Genomic DNA, 16569 nt, shown 5'->3' with positions numbered 1-16569 from the left:
ACGTTATCTGGTCTTCTAAGCTCCAGTTGCTTGGTTTTTTTCCTTGGATTTCCCCATTTTCCCTGGGCTATATCAATATTTCCATAATGATCTTCCTTCCTCCCTCCCCTCCCCCTCCCTCTCCTCTCTCCCTGCTTCTTTCCTCCCTCCCTTTCTTGCTTTCTTCCTCCCTCCCTCCCTCTCTCCCTGCTTCCTCCCTCCTCCCTGCCTTTTTCCTCCCTCCCTCCTTCTTCCTACTTCCTCACTCCCCTTCCTTCTTTCCTCCCTCCCTCCCTCCCTCTTCTTCCTTCCTTCCTTCTTTCCTTCCTTCCTCCCTCCCTCTTCTTCCTTCCTCCCTCCCTCTTCTTCCTCCTTCCCTTTCTCTCTGCCTCTTTCTCTTCCCACTTTCTCTGTCTCTTCCTTTCTTCCCTCTCTCCCTTTCTTCCTCCCTCCCTCTCCATCCTCCCTTCCTACCTTTCTTCCTTCCTTTCTCTGCTTCCCTCCCCTTCTTTCCCATCCGTCTACCTCCTTCCCTTCTTCCCTCCCTCCCTCCCTCCCTCTCTTTCCTTCCTTCCTTCCTTCCTTCCTTCCTTCCTTCCTTCCTTCCTTCCTTCCTCCTTCCTTTCTTTCCTTCCTTCCTTCCTTCCTTCCTTCCTTCCTTCCTTCCTTCCTTCCTTCCTTTTGGTAGCAAAGCATTGAATGCTGTGATTTGTCCTTGTTTGTAACAAATCAGTGCAGGGGCATTCTCACTGGATTGGCTATAAATTTGTCTTCAATCTTATTTATTTATCTGTCTTGGCTTGATATGTTGAGAATACACAGTTTCACCCTTTAATGTGGCATGTAAGGAAGAGAAGAGGTTAAATTTCGGTCCACGGTAGAAGGCTGAAACCTTTTCACAGTCTCAGAAGTAAACATGCAATTACAATTATTTCATGATGATGAAGGCAATATTTTAAATTATAGTACTGCTGGTTACCATAATAGATACGGTTCTCTTGTTCATTTACCCTTGGTGTTACGTCGCAGCAAGCCTGTGTTTCAGCAAAGAATCGTTAATAAAAAGGCCAATTTTCTCAGTAGGTTCTGGTGTTCTAAATCCACCTTAAAGAAGTTGTATAAGAGACCCTAAAGGTCAAGAGCTGATCCACCTGGATAATTTCCTGTCTTCCTAGAAAGGAAGGGATCAATTTAGAGGAAGAGAGATAGCAGCTATTGGGGGAAGGGGACAAAGGAATTGGTCCTGCTCCTCCTCCTCCTCCTCCTCCTCCTCCTCCCCCTCCTCCTCCCCCTCCTCCTCCTCCCCCTCCTCCTCCTCCTCCTCCTCCTCCTCCTCCTCCCCCTCCTCCTCCTCCTCCTCATAATAATAATAATAATAATAATAATAAATAAACCTTTATTGTCAAAGTACATGTGTACATTGAGATTAGCTGAGCCTCCCCCCCCCGTGCTCTCTCCCCCCAACACGCAGTGACAACGAACCCTCCATCCCACCACACCATGTTAACCAACTACACCACACACCGGCCTCCCAAGTCAATTCTGCATAAGATTATGTCCCATTTAAAAGCCTAACAGCCCACGGATAAAAGCTATTTTTCAGCCTGTTGGTACGGCTAGCTATATTCCTATATCTCCTACCGGATGGTAGGAGAGTAAAGAGATACCGTCCAGGGTGTGAGTCATCCCTGAGAATCTTCCTCACTCTTCCAAGGCAACGAGCCCTGGCGATGTCATCCAGTGGTGTCAGGGGACAGCCCACAATGTCTTGTGCTCTGCTCACTACCCTCTGTAATACTTTCCTGTCCGCAGCTGTCAGACCAGCATACCAAACCACAATACCGTACGAGAGGACGCTCTCTATAGTAGACCGGTAAAAGAGGGTCATTAGCCGTTGTTCTACCCTGTTCTTCCGCAAGATCCTAAGAAAGTGAAGCCTCTGTTGGGCCTTTCTAGCCACCTGGGTTGTGTTAACTTTCCAGGTCAGATCTTCACAGAGGTAGACTCCCAGAAATTTAAAGGAGGAAACTCTCTCTACACAGTCCTCCCCGATGTAAAGTGGGGCAGGTTCCTCCTCCTCCTCCTCCTCCCCCCCTTCCACTCCCTCTCCTCTTCCCCCTCCTCCAATTCTCCTATCTCTCTCTCCTTCTCCTGTTCCTCCTCCTCTCCATCCCTTCTTCCTTTGTTCTCTCTCTCTTTTTCTTTTCCTACTACTCCTCCTCCAACTCCTCCACCCTCTTTCCCAGGCAATCTCGTGTAATTTAAATCATTAGAAAGTTCACACAGCCAGCCTAGAATCTATCTCTAGGCTCTCGTGCTAGCCAGAATTCAGGGGACCCTGTTACTATTTTATAAATCGCACTGAGAAATTTCCTCGCCGCCACCAAACTGCAGATAAAGCACAAAGTAAAAAAAGTCACCGCTGATTATCACAGCCTAAATCAAACGCATTGCTCTTCTCTCTCTCTCTCTCTCTTTTTTCTTCCTAGGCAACTTTTAAAGGTTGGATGTCGATTATGTACGCAGCAGTAGATTCACGAGAGGTAAGTTGCTTTTGCCTCATGCTCCCCTGCTGTCTTTTTTTCTCTACATCCTGCTCACTAGCAATGGGTGCAACTTATGGGGTGGGGGGGAAAATTCCCTACATGTAAGGAATTAGCTGTCTTGATATTACCAGGTATACATAACAGCAGAATTCTCCACAGCAAAGTAGGGACAACTGGCAAGGCCTGTCTTGTGGTGACTTGTGCATTCCCTTCCTTTACACATCTGTTTCATAACACAGCTGCAGGGCATGGTGTGTGTAGTAACACTGTGCCAGCTCAGACACCATGAAAGCATACGGCATGCCAGCAAAAAACAGTCTTGTCAGACCAGCTGGCTTGTTTTCAGTTAGTCAGTGCCAACTTCCAACCAACAACAAGCCAAATGCAGTCTGTCACTATTGGCAGTTTTTTTTCCAGCAAGTAATAATTAAAACATTATTTTTTTAAAAAAATATGCCAATTTTACTTTTTTTTTAACAAAAAATCTGAGAATCAAATTACAGGCATTCCTCAACATACAACCATTTCTTCAGTGACCATTCAAAGTTATAACAGCGCTGGAAAAAAATGACTTACAACTGGTCTTCATATTTACAACCACAAAAGTCTAGTTAACTAACAGTCAGCACTGAATTGGCACTCAGATAAGAATGAATAGAATTCAAGGAGAGCTGGGCCCGGAGCACTGGTGACAACGTAAGGACTCCAGGCTGATTCCCTTCTTGACTCCTCCCTCAGCCTCTGCCTCTCCTTCCCTTACATCCCACACTTAACTTTGGAAAATATCGTATTGGGGAAAGAGGGCAGATCTTCCAGAGATTTCAGCTGTGCAAATCACGTTTGGGAAGCAAAATAGAACGCTTCATCCCTGGCTTATGTGGCAGTCTCGCCGAAGCGGCCGCCTTTATGGCATGACTCCAAGGAATTGTGGGCATCTTAAAAATGGTGGCCATTTTGGAATTGTGCCACACGGCCACCCAGATCACAGAGTGCTGCAGAATGCTGTGGAGCTCTTTGAAAGGTAAGTGTGCCATGGGTGATGATGGACAGTAGGGAGGAGGCCCAAGCCCTATGGGGACCCAGTGTGAGGAGGGGCTTGTGGGGACCCTGTGCGAGGGGGAAAAGGCCAGGGACCCAAGGGGAAGAAAGTGGTTTATAGGGTGTCTTTGGGTGGGGGAGGCCTGGGGCAAGCTTACTGGAGTCTGCCCTAAGAGCCTCCCCCATCCCTGAAGCATTGAGTGCTCCACTTAACAACCAGCATGTTTGCATGACAGCCCCATCAGGAGAACAAGGTGTGTGGGTCATTAAATGAGGATATCTTGCTTAGTGGCCATCACCATTTGCAACTGTAATGGGCAGACTCCATTACGGTCGTATGTTGAGGACTACCTCTATGAGGTAAATCTTAGAATTATGCTCACTAGTTCTTCCTTTCTGAAGGTGTGCCAAAAGGTTTGTTCTCTTTTTCCCCCCGTAACAATCAACTACAATCTCACATCAATGGGCTTCCCAAATGAGCTGAATTTTATTAGTTAAGCCAGCTGTTGGTTTGGAAAGATGATAAGTGTCATCAGTGCTTTTTTTGTAAAAAAAAAAAAAGGTGCTGGAACTTACCCACGTCACACAACCCGCCTTGCCTACCCTACAAGGTTCCATCCAAAAAAGGTGCCGGAACTCCGTTCTGGGCGTTCTGTGAGAAAATAAAAGCCCTGAGTGTCATCCAATCCCAACTGGGTTAGAGGAAAGATGGCTTAATTTAGAAGAAGTAATGATGGCGTTTTAGATCCTGACAGATAATTCATTCTGATCTTCTCTTATTTCTCATATTCCTTCGCAGAGAGAAGAACAGCCTGTGTGGGAATACAACTTGTACATGTACCTGTACTTCGTGATCTTTATCATCTTTGGTTCTTTCTTTACCTTGAATCTCTTCATTGGGGTCATCATTGATAATTTTAATCAACAAAAAAAGAAGATAAGTAGTTCTCTTTGAATCTCATTCAACACCTGAGTAAGATTCTAGCTGCCGTTTTCTCTTTTTCAAACCATGCACCATACTGTACTGATTTTTCCAAATTTTTGCATTAGAAAGGGGTAACGAACTTAATGAAAGTACAATCAGCTGCGGTGGTATCTTGGTACTCACAGTTAATTGTTCCAGAAGGCACGTCAAATACTAGAAGCGACCAAACAAATCACGTGACTAACTTTTGTTTCGGCTGGAAAGGGTAGTGAGTCAGGAGGCTGCTGACACGACAAGTTCTAGCTAGCTAGCTCACCAAACAAATGACAAAATTTTCATGTCAAAATGCCTTGAGCAGCAAATTTGACGAGTTTTAAAGCAGTTGGGTCACGAGATATGGCTGTATGATCAGCAGGGAAAGTCTATGCCCCAAAAGGCAATGTAGCGGCCACCATTGCACAGTCAAGATCTTGATTGACACATGGAAAAGAAAGTTGGGATTTTGATCATGCAATCGCTATCTTGACTTTTTTGACGCCTTCTGACTGACATCCCTGCACATGCTTTGCAGATAGATGACACTGAAGTACAGGTAATCTTCAACCTACGGCCACAATTGAGCCCAACATTTCTTTTGCTAAGTTGTTAAGTGAGTTTTGCCTCGCTTTACAACATTTCCTGCCACAGTTAAGTGAGTAACATGGTTGTTAAGTGAATCTGGCTTCCCCATTGACTTTGCTCATCAGAAGGTCGCAGAAGCTGATTACGTGATCCCAGGATTCTGCGACCGTCATAAATACGAACCAGTTGCCAACCGTCCGAACTTTAATCACGTGACCACAGGGATGCTGCAAGTGGTTATAAGTGTGAAAAATGGTCCATAAGTCACTTTTTTCAGTGCTGTTGTAACTTTGAATGGTCATTGAATGAAAGGTTGCAAGTTGGGAGTCACATTTGAAAAAAGACAGCTTCCTTTTTCCCATCAAAGTTAAATTAAGATGCACCAGGAAAAATCCACAATCTTTTATTTGCAATCAAATTTATTTATTTAGATTCCTATTTCACTTTTCATTGATGAACTCCCATCCCTTCTATTATTGTCCCCATTTTTCAAAATAAGTTGGGTTGACAGTGGGACTGGTTCAAAGTCTCCCAGGAAGTTTATTTTATTAATCAATGTATTAACTAGATGAGCAGTGCAGTGGCCTAGAGTTTGAAAGTTCAATCCTAGGCAGCAGCAGATGTTTCTCTCCTAGGATACAAAGAAAAAAATATCTGCTGCAAACTCTGCATAGGTGCCAGGAAGGGCATCCAGCCAGTAAATGCTGAGCTCCATTCAGTTGCCCTGACCCCACCCTGGTAAAAGGATTTCAGGGTCATAAAAAGAAAAAGAAAAAAAATAATTAAATCTATTTACATAGCTACCTACTTACCACGAGACTCTTCTTCAGCTTCTATAGCTTGAAGAGACCAGAATTTAGGTCTCCTGCTCCTTGATCAGCACACCACATATTTTAATCCTTATTAAGGTGCAATGAGTTGGAGCAAGAGTAGGCAACCTTGGCTCTTTTATGACTCGTGGACTTCAACTCCCAGAATTCCTGAGCCAGCACGGCTCAGCTTGGAAACCTCTCCTTTTCCCCTCAGCATGGCTGGCTCAGGAATTCTGGGAGTTGAAGTCCATGAGTCATAAAAGAGCTGAGGTTGCCTACCCCTGAGTTAGAGTAATATTACTGGAAATGTATGAATTATGATGATAAGTAACAAATCTGTATAGCTAAAGGTTTTTTGTCCCTTTGCTTTTTTTTCCAAATCAAAATAACATAAATGGTATCTCCCTATACTTAGGTGGACAAGACATCTTCATGACTGAGGAACAGAAAAAATACTATAACGCCATGAAAAAATTAGGATCCAAGAAACCTCAGAAGCCCATCCCCCGTCCACTGGTGAGTCTTCCCAAACTGGGACTCCTAGCTCTGGGCTGCATCTATCCAACTGGCCACTAGGTGGCAGCAAATATGTATTTAGAGAAAAAACACCAACTCTGCTGTCTTTTCAATTACTTGATGTATCCCTTCTTTTCTATAAAAGACCCCAGCCTCTGAAATCTTTAACAGTATGTAATGTGTGTATGTATTTTTTTTAGATTTTTACTTATTTTATTCACTTTTATTTATTTATCAATATACTGACCTGCATGCCTTTTTTAAAAATTTTTTTTTTATTATCCCACCTTTATTATTTTCATGAATAACTCAAATAAATAATTAAATATTGGTAGATGTTTTTATAAATAATGCAAGGTGGCAAACATACCTAAACCTTTCCTCCTCCTATTTTCCCCTCAGCAGCTCTGCGAGGTGGGTTGGGCTGAGGAAAAGTGACTGGCCCCAAGTCACTAGCTTTCCTGCCTTAAGAAGGGACTAGAATTCCCCATCTCCTGGTGATTGGCCCAAAGTTCACCCAGCTAACTTCCGTCCCTAAGGCAGGACTAGAGCTCACTCTTTGTGGGGATTGGCCCAAATCACCCAGCTGGTTTTCATGTCTAAAGCAGGACTACAACCCCCCCCCCCATCCTCTGGTTTCAGGCCAGCACTTTAAGCATTACCCATTATATGATTTGTTGGTCATAATAAGTGTTTCTATATAGGCAGCTTGAAAATTAATTCTAAAAATAAGCCTGTGTATGTTAGCATAGTTGCAACTCCGTTAAAAAAAATTGGAATATCGTGGTGTTCTCAATACCGGAAGTCCTCGACTTATAACCACAACTGAGCCTAACATTTCTGTTGCTAAGTCAGACATTTGTTAAGTGAGTTTTGACCCGTTTTATGATCTTTCTTGCCACAGTGGTTAAATGAATCACTGCTGTTGTTCAGTTAGCGACACGGTCGTGAAGGGAATGTAGCTTGCCCATTGACTCAGCTTATTAGAAGGTCGCAAAAGGTGATCATGTGACCCCAGGACACGGCAACCGACGTAAATATGAATTAGTTGCCAAGCATTAGAAGTTTGATCACATGACCATGGGATGCTGCAGTGGTCATAAATGTGAAAAATGGTCACAACTCACTTTTTTTTAGTGCCATTGTAACTTCAAACAGTCACGAAATGAACTATTGTAAGTGAAGGACTAGCAGGATCAGAGAATTACGATCAGGCTATTGTCATAAAACATGATAATCTTCTTTCCAGTGGGCCTAACCAGGCCTGTTTCCCATTTTCTTATAATGGATATTAAAGGGATTAATGCCATGGGCTCAATATCTGATTTACCCAACAGAGCTTGTAAGTTCTCATGCAGACCTTCCTGCTTCCCTTAATGACATGATTGCTCTCATTTGACTCCAGTTTGCTGTCAAAATGGGAATGGTATACTAAAGAAAAGAATTCAGCTCAATGCCACCTTTGGTGATTCTTGGATGGATGGATGGATGGATGGATGGATGGATGGATGGATGGATGGATGGATGGATTCATGTGAATGTATGATTCTGGCAGTAGTGTGAAAATGGTTTAGTATGGTGTTTAATGGAATATTTTCTTAGGTTCCAGCGATAGATAGATAGATAGATAGATAGATAGATAGATAGATAGATAGATAGATAGATAGATAGATAGATAGATAGATAAGAGAAAAATAGATATAGATATTAAGAAAAATAGATATAGATAAATGGATAGATAGATAAATAGATAGAAAATAGATATAGATGAGAGAAAAATAGATATAGATAAATGGATAGATAGATAGATAGATAGATAGATAGATAGATAGATAGATAGATAGATAGATAGATTGTTGTTGTTAGTTGCGAAGTCGTGTCCGACCCATCGCGACCCTATGGACAATGTTCCTCCAGGCCTTCCTGTCCTCTACCATCTTCTGGAGTCCAGTTAAGCTCACGCCTACTGCTTCAGTGACTCCATCCAGCCACCTCATTCTCTGTCGTCCCCTTCTTCTATTGCCCTCAATCTTTCCCAGCATTAGGCTCTTCTCCAGTGAGTCCTTCCTCCTCATTAGGTGGCCAAAGTATTTGAGTTTTAGCTTCAGGATCTGGCCTTCTAAAGAGCAGTCAGGGTTGATCTCCTCTAGGACTGACCGGTTTGATCGCCTTGCAGTCCAAGGGACTCGCAGGAGTCTTCTCCAGCACCAGAGTTCAAAGGCCTCAATTCTTTTGCGCTCAGCCTTTCTTATGGTCCAACTTTCACTGCCATACATTGCAACTGGGAAGACCATAGCCTTGACTATACGCACTTTTGTTGACAGGGTGATGTCTCTGCTTTTTAGTGTGCTGTCTAGATTTGCCATGGCTTTCCTCCCTAGGAGCAAGCGTCTTTTAATTTCTTGACTACAGTCCCCATCTGCAGTGATCTTGGAGCCCAGGAAAATAAAATCTGTCACTACCTCCATTTCTTCCCCATCTATTTGCCAGGAATTAAGAGGGCCGGATGCCATGATCTTAGTTTTCTTAATGTTTAGTTTCAACCCAACTTTTGCACTCTCCTTCTTCACTCGCAACAAGAGACTCTTCAGTTCCTCTTCACTTTCTGCCATTAGAGTGGTATCATCTGCATATCTTAGGTTGTTGATATTTCTTCCAGCAATCTTAATTCCAACTTTTGATTCATCTAGCCCTGCCTTTCTCATGATGTGCTCTGCATATAAGTTAAATAGGCAAGGCGACAGTATACAGCCTTGCCGGACTCCTTTCCCAATTTTGAACCAATCAGTGGTTCCGTGTCCAGTTCTCACTGTTGCTTCTTGGCCCGCATATAGGTTTCTCAAGAGACAAATAAGATGTTCTGGTACTCCCATCTCTTTAAGAACTTGCCACAGTTTGTTATGATCCACACAATCAAAGGCTTTAGCATAGTCAATGAAGCAGAAGTAGATGTTTTTCTGGAACTCTCTAGCTTTTTCCATGATCCAGCGTATGTTGGCAATTTGATCTCTAGTTCCTCTGCCTCTTCGAAACCCTGCCTGTACTTCTGGTAGTTCTCGATCCACATACTGCTGAAGTCTAGCTTGTAGGATTTTAAGCATAACTTTACTAGCATGAGAAATGAGTGCAATGGTGCGATAGTTTGAACATTCTTTGGCACTGCCTTTCTTTGGAATTGGAATGTAAACTGATCTTTTCCAATCCTGTGGCCACTGTTGAGTTTTCCAAATTTGCTGGCAAATTGAGTGTAGCACTTTTACTGCATCGTCTTTTAAGATTTTGAATAGCTCAGCTGGAATACTGTCACCTCCACTAGCTTTGTTGTTGCTCAGCTTTTCTAAGGCCCACTTCACTTCACATTCTAGGATGTCTGGCTCGAGGTCAGTGACCACCTCATTGTGATTATCAGGGACGTTAAGCTCATTCTTGTATAGTTCTTCTGTGTAATTTTGCCATCTCTTCTTAATCTCTTCTGCCTCTGTTAGGTCCCTGCCATTTTGGTCCTTTATCATGCCCATTTTTGCATTAAACGTTCCCTTCATCTCTCCAATTTTCTTGAAAAGATCTCTGGTCCTCCCTATTCTATTGTTTTCTTCTATTTCTTTGCACTGTTCATTTAAGAAGTCATTCTTATCTCTTCTAGCTATTCTCTGGAATTCTGCATTCAATTGGGCGTATCTTTCTTTTTCTCCCTTGCCTTTTGCTTCCCTCCTTTCCTCAGCTATTTGCAAAGCTTCCTCAGACAGCCATTTTGCTTTCTTGCATTTCTTTTTCTTTGGGATGGTTTTGGTTGCTACCTCTTGTACAATGTTGCGAACCTCTGTCCATAGTTCTTCAGGCACCCTGTCTATCAGATCTAATTCCTTAAATCTATTTGTCCAAGCAGCTTGTTGCCATCAAGAGTTGACCTAGCTTTTGGTATCACAGTCCAACCTACTTTTACAATATTTACGATGTGGAAAATATTCTTGTACACTCAACCACGAAGAAGCTTAGTCCAACTCAAATGTCTCATTTTCATTTCAAACCTGACTAGATTCAAACTTATGTCATAGGGCAAGATTCTCAAGACTTGGCAACTTTTAAGATTTGTGGGCTTCAACTCCCAGAATTCCTCAGCCAGCAGGGGAGCTGAAGTCCACAAGTCTTAAAGTTGCCAAATTTGGAGAGCCCTGCCATGGCGTGACTTAACTTCTATAAGATACTAATATCTCCTTCATGTCTCCAGAACAAGTATCAAGGTTTCATCTTTGACATTGTCTTGAACCAAGCCTTTGACGTTTGCATCATGCTTCTGATATGCCTAAACATGGTGACCATGATGGTGGAGACCGATGACCAGAGTCCAGATAAAGTGAACATCCTCTACAGAATCAATATGGTTTTTGTTGCGATCTTCACCGCAGAGTGTATTTTCAAAATGACAGCTCTGAGGCACTACTATTTCACCAATGGATGGAACATATTTGATTTTGTAGTCGTGATTCTATCAATTGTTGGTAGGTCAATCTATACAAATCTGTCTGGTTTCATTTGCAGAACTCTCACAATTTTTTTTCCTGTGCATGTTCATTCTGTCCCATTTTCCCATCAGTTTGCAAAATAATTATAATCGTGGTGATAACATTAATATTATTAATAATAATGTGTACATGAAGGTTACATGAATTTTCATTTACATCTGTGTCAATGAAATATGAAATAGTTAATACGCATTTTACACATCCTTGCAACAATTTTCTCAGAAATATGCCATTAATGTATGCCTTTCATATTCAATTTACTCTGATATACATCTTTGTGCATATTTTAGCTGAAAGGTTGCAATGAAAAAATTCAGAGAAGAGCCAAAAGTAAAGAATTCTTTCCCATTTTCTTCATCAGACAGGATATTTGAATTCTATTAGTTCATATTAAAACGCTCCCCCTATCGTTAGATCAAACCCAACTAGTAGAGATGTAAATAGTTTATCTAGATTTATTGGGGTGAGACTCTAGACCACGGGTTGCCAATCTTGGCAACTTTAAGAAACGTGGACTTTAATTCCCAGAAGGACTGGGGGTGATATAATATCAGTGTTCCAATATCTAACGGGCTAGCACAAAAAAGAGGGGGTCAACCCATTCTCCAAGGCACATGAAGGCAGGACAAGCAGCAATTTATGGAAACCAATCAAAGAGAGAAACAACAAGAGGCTTTTAAAAAGAGATTGGACAGCTGTTTTCTGCTTGAGCAGGACTAAAAGACCCCAAGTCCTTTCCAATGCTCTTATTCTTTTATTCCCAGCCACCCATGCTGAATGGGGAATTCTGGGAATTGAAGTCTTAAAATTGCAAAGATTGGAAACCCCTTATCTAGACCATCAGCACAAACGTAGTTACATTAATATATAATTTATACAATGTTGGTCATAATTTATGGTATTTGGCCTAGTGACCAACTCTGGATTGTCCCTGAACACCTAGATAACCACTTGTAACTATCAGACACAACCCTCAATTTGGAAATTTTCCAAAAGATAAAAAGTATTTCTCTTCAAACAGACACTAAGCAAACAGTTGTAAGTCAGAGACGATCTGCTTCATGACTTTTTTTGGCCAAATTAGAATTATTACCATATTTATGGAATTCTCTTCCAGCACTGAGTGGCCCCTAACAAATGCACAGTTTTGCGTACACATTATAACACGCTGACTTGTATGCTCCTAAGAACTTCCCTATGCCTCACTAATTAAATACAGTAGAGGAATATCTCTATTTATTTAACATGTGTGTGTATTACTGCCAATGTGTGAAATTAGGCATTTTATAGAATGCCTAGGAAATCTATAGAGTGCCAAAAATAGGACATCAAAATATGAAGCACATTTGCACGTTTCCTAGCCATTCTACACAATACCAAAAGGCAAACCAGCAAAGTTTAAAATACTTCTGCTAAAATGCCATTCAAGCGTTTCTTATTGCAACAAGTAGGTCAATACAGGTGTTTTCTCTTGGTTGTTTTTTTTTTTAATAAGAAAGTCCTGTACATTATTTTGCAGTTCAATAATAATAATAATAATAATAATAATAATAATAATAATAATAATAATAATAATAATAATAATAATAATAATAATAATAATAATAATTATTATTATTATTATTATTATTATTATTTAATTTTTATAATTTATAATTATAATTTTCATATATGTCTCTACAATAAAGGGTTAGGGTTAGCCTAAATCTAATCCCAACTCTAATCCTAGCCTGAACCGTGGGCCTAACTGTAGATCTAACTTTAACCCCAGCCCTAACCCTAGCACTAAACCTTACCCCAGCCTTAACCCTAATCCTAGCCCTAACCCTTGCTCTAACCTTAGCCCTAACTGTAAACCCTAACCGTAACTCTAACTTGAGCCCTAGCCCTAATCCTAATCGTAGCACTAACCCTAACCCCAACCCTAATCCTTTTTATGACTCTTTTCATCCTTTGCCATGTTCCCTTGAAGCCATTAATCATGATGATGCTCTAGAACAGGCATGTCAAACTTGCAATGTCACATGATGTTGTGCAAGTTATCAGGACAGTTTTGCCATTGCTGGCAATGGGGTGGGCACGGCTTCCGCGTGACGCGTCCAGCCTGCGGGCTGGCAGTTTGACACCCCTGCTCTAGAACATGAGTGGGAGATGACTTCATGTCCTGCTTGTAGACCACCGGTCAAGAAGCTGGACAAAATGGATTTATTACTCTCAGAGCAAATTAGTCTCCTGTTACTCACATTTCCTAGGCTACACGGCTTAATGAGGAATATCGGCCTTTGTGTACTAAAAATTATTTATTCGTTTGTTTATAATATTTGTATGTTGTTTTTATCTAAGCAATTATAACTGGTACAATAAAAGAATCCATAAGTCATTATAGTATATATCGCACATTATGGAAACATTAAGAATATAATACAGGTATTCCTTGACATATGACTGTAATGGAACCTGCCTATTATGGTCACATGTCAGGATGGCCGTTAAATAAGACAGCCTTGCTTAATGACTCCCCCACCTCCTGGTCTTCCTGATGTAGCCGTTAAAATAAATATGCAGGTTGTTAAGCAAAGCTTGGGGTGCCTTGAGGGGGGGCAGGCCTTGGGAAGTTTAGTGCAGGCACAGGCTTGCCTGCCCCATGCTCGAGATCCATTCTCTTGGATCCCCACAGGCCTTTTTCCTCCCACTGGATTCCTGTTGGCCTCTTCCTCCGCCACTGAAAGGGTGAATGGCCACAAGGGCTCTGCAGTGGCCATAACTTTGGGATTGGGTCATAAGGAGCCCTGGTGGCACAGTGGTTGGAATGCAGTATTGCAGGCTAATTCTGCCGACTGCCAGCAGCTCAGTCTGGATTTCAATCTCTGGGTTGACTCATCCTTCCATCCTTCTGAAGTCAGTAAAATGACCACCCAGATAGTTGGGGTCCATATGCTGACTCTGTAACACAAACACTATGGAGAGGGTATATCTTTAAGAAGAGACTGGACAACCATTTGTCTGAAATGGTATAGGGTTTCCTGCCTGAGCTGGGGGTTGGACTAGATGACCTCCAAGGTCCCTTCCAACTCTATTATTATTATTGTTATTGTCATTAGTATTGTTGTTGTTGTTGTTATCTAAATGCTATTGCTATAAGTTGCTTTTTGGGGGGATCCTGTAACTTAGAATGGCTATTAAGTGACTGCTCGTTAAACGAGGACTATCTAAAATGGGAAGGACAGGACTCAAATGACATCTGTGGCAATCCCTGTTTGCATGCTTAGCTGAGCTCTGTCAAGGATAATTTATGAAAGAGTTTATTGTTCCGATTACGGTAGTTAACTTGAGCATCTCTGCAGCCATTGTTCTTCTAGCGCACTAATCAGATATTTACCTTCTCTCTCTTACCCCAAGGCTCAGTCCTGTCTGACATCATCCAGAAGTACTTCTTTTCCCCTACACTGTTCCGAGTCATCCGCCTGGCTCGGATAGGTCGGATCTTGAGACTTATCCGAGGTGCCAAAGGAATCCGGACGCTTCTCTTTGCCTTAATGATGTCCCTCCCTGCTTTGTTCAATATTGGTCTCCTCTTGTTCCTGGTCATGTTTATTTATGCCATCTTTGGCATGGCCAACTTTGCCTATGTTAAGAAAGAATACGGGATCGATGACATGTTCAACTTCGAGACATTTGCCAACAGCATGCTTTGCCTGTTCCAGATCACCACATCGGCTGGCTGGGATGGTCTTCTCAACCCCATTTTGAACACAGGCCCCCCCTATTGTGACCCCAGTCACCTTAACTCCAATGGGTCCAAAGGGAACTGTGGTAGTCCTGCAGTGGGGATCCTGTTCTTTGTTACTTACATTATCATCTCTTTCCTCATCGTGGTCAACATGTACATAGCTATTATTTTAGAGAACTTCAGTGTTGCCACTGAAGAGAGCACGGAGCCACTGAGCGAGGATGACTTTGATATGTTTTACGAAACCTGGGAGAAGTTTGACCCCGAAGCTACGCAGTTCATTACCTATGATGTCCTTTCCAGTTTTGCAGATGCTCTGCCAGAACCTTTGCGCATCGCGAAACCCAACCAGGCTAAGCTCATTGCCATGGACCTTCCCATGGTGAGTGGGGACAGGATCCACTGCTTAGATATTTTGTTTGCTTTCACCAAAAGAGTTCTGGGAGAATCTGGAGAGATGGATGCCCTTAAAATACAGATGGAGGAGAAATTCATGGCCGCCAACCCATCAAAGGCTTCTTATGAGCCCATCACCACTACGCTGAGGCGGAAACAGGAAGAGGTGTCTGCGACCATCATCCAGAGAGCTTACAGAAGTCACCTTTTCCAACGGTCCCTCAAGCAAGCATCTTTCTTGTACCGCCAAAAACACTGTCCCCCAGGAGATGTGGCCCCAGAGAAGGAAGGCCTCATTGCTTGCATGATGGATGAAAACTACCGGAAGCCTATCGACAAATCCGAAACTCTCTCCTCCACTTCCTTCCCGCCTTCCTACGACAGCGTCACCCGGGGCACCAGTGAGAACTTCCAGCTAAGGTTGACGGACTCCAGCGGATGCGACGAACCGCTAGACGATCAGTTGTCAGCTGACCGAGATAAAGAGTCAATTGTTTAAACGTGTTCCTCCCGTTTAAAACACTTTACAATATTGTTTACAGAATGTAATGCTGTCACTACACAACCGTTGAAGCAGCCTTGTTAAACATTAGTTGCAAAGGCAGCAGGAAAGCAGGTACAGGAGCCTGACGGAAGGGTGTGTCACTGTGTTACAGAGGCCTAACCTCTCACCCTGCTCTTTTCCACTTTTGCTCAATGTTTATATTTATATATGCACAAGGAGGGCAGAAGGGGAACCAGCACAAGGCCACAGCCAAAGTGTGATTATCGAGACGCTAAACTGTAAGACAGAAAATATTTATACCCATACTGTACACAGATAAACCTGAGCGCATACTTTCGTTTTAAGGTCTTACTTATATTAGTGCGTTTATTTATGGCAATGTACGACCTTGCATTCTATAATAAGAAGAGTGGGGTGGAGAAGACCAGCAATCAGGTAGCTGCTCCGGCAACGCTTAATGTGTATGTTACGAATGGTCTTTCTAAAGAAAATTACAGCTAGTCCTCATTTGGCGACCCCAGTTGGGATCGGCAACTGAAGTGGTCTCTAAATGAAAGTGCAGCTTGTGCTCATGAACTTCCTTCAGCTTTCCTTTGCTTTGCAGACCATGGAAGGTTGTAAATGCAAGGATTGGCCAGAAAGTTACTTTTCCATCGTCATCCTCATTGTAATTGGGAACGGTCGCTATACAAGGCAGCCTCTAAATGAGGACTACCTGTATGTATGTGTGTGTGTGCCTTCTTTTCCACAAATTGTTATCATTTTACATCTGCCTCCCCGGGCCCAGATACGTTGGGACGATATAACACTCAAATTTGGGGCCAGCCCTAGGTACCATTGAGGCTGGCCACACAGCTGGGAATTTTGGGATATGTTGTTCCGAATCATACGGGGGCGCCGGATTGGGAAAGGCTGTTCTAGAGAAAAGGGGGAATCAGAGAAAGTTACCCTCTCAACAGGAGATGCTCCTGCTTTGCT

General features: G+C 42.5%; 1 protein-coding gene across 1 annotated transcript in view; it reads left to right on the top strand.

Moving 5' to 3' along the window:
• Positions 1 to 15585, top strand: part of LOC308678418 (sodium channel protein type 5 subunit alpha-like) — a gene marked incomplete at its 3' end in the record, with an annotated part of 408240 nt that extends 392655 nt beyond the window's left edge. Inside the window, exons 23-27 of the mRNA XM_081345599.1 lie at positions 2469 to 2522; positions 4363 to 4504; positions 6337 to 6437; positions 10666 to 10936; positions 14360 to 15585. Of these exons, the coding sequence (XP_081201725.1) occupies positions 2469 to 2522; positions 4363 to 4504; positions 6337 to 6437; positions 10666 to 10936; positions 14360 to 15585 (1794 nt within the window). The remainder of the gene's footprint in view (positions 1 to 2468; positions 2523 to 4362; positions 4505 to 6336; positions 6438 to 10665; positions 10937 to 14359) is intronic.
• Between the last annotated feature and the right edge of the window lie 984 nt (positions 15586 to 16569).

The sequence above is a fragment of the Vipera berus genome (genome assembly GCF_964194415.1).
Source record: "Vipera berus genome assembly, chromosome: Z".
Taxonomy (NCBI): domain Eukaryota; kingdom Metazoa; phylum Chordata; class Lepidosauria; order Squamata; family Viperidae; genus Vipera; species Vipera berus.
The sequence above is the reverse complement of the archived record's forward strand: the minus strand, read 5'-3'. Positions and strand labels throughout refer to the sequence as shown.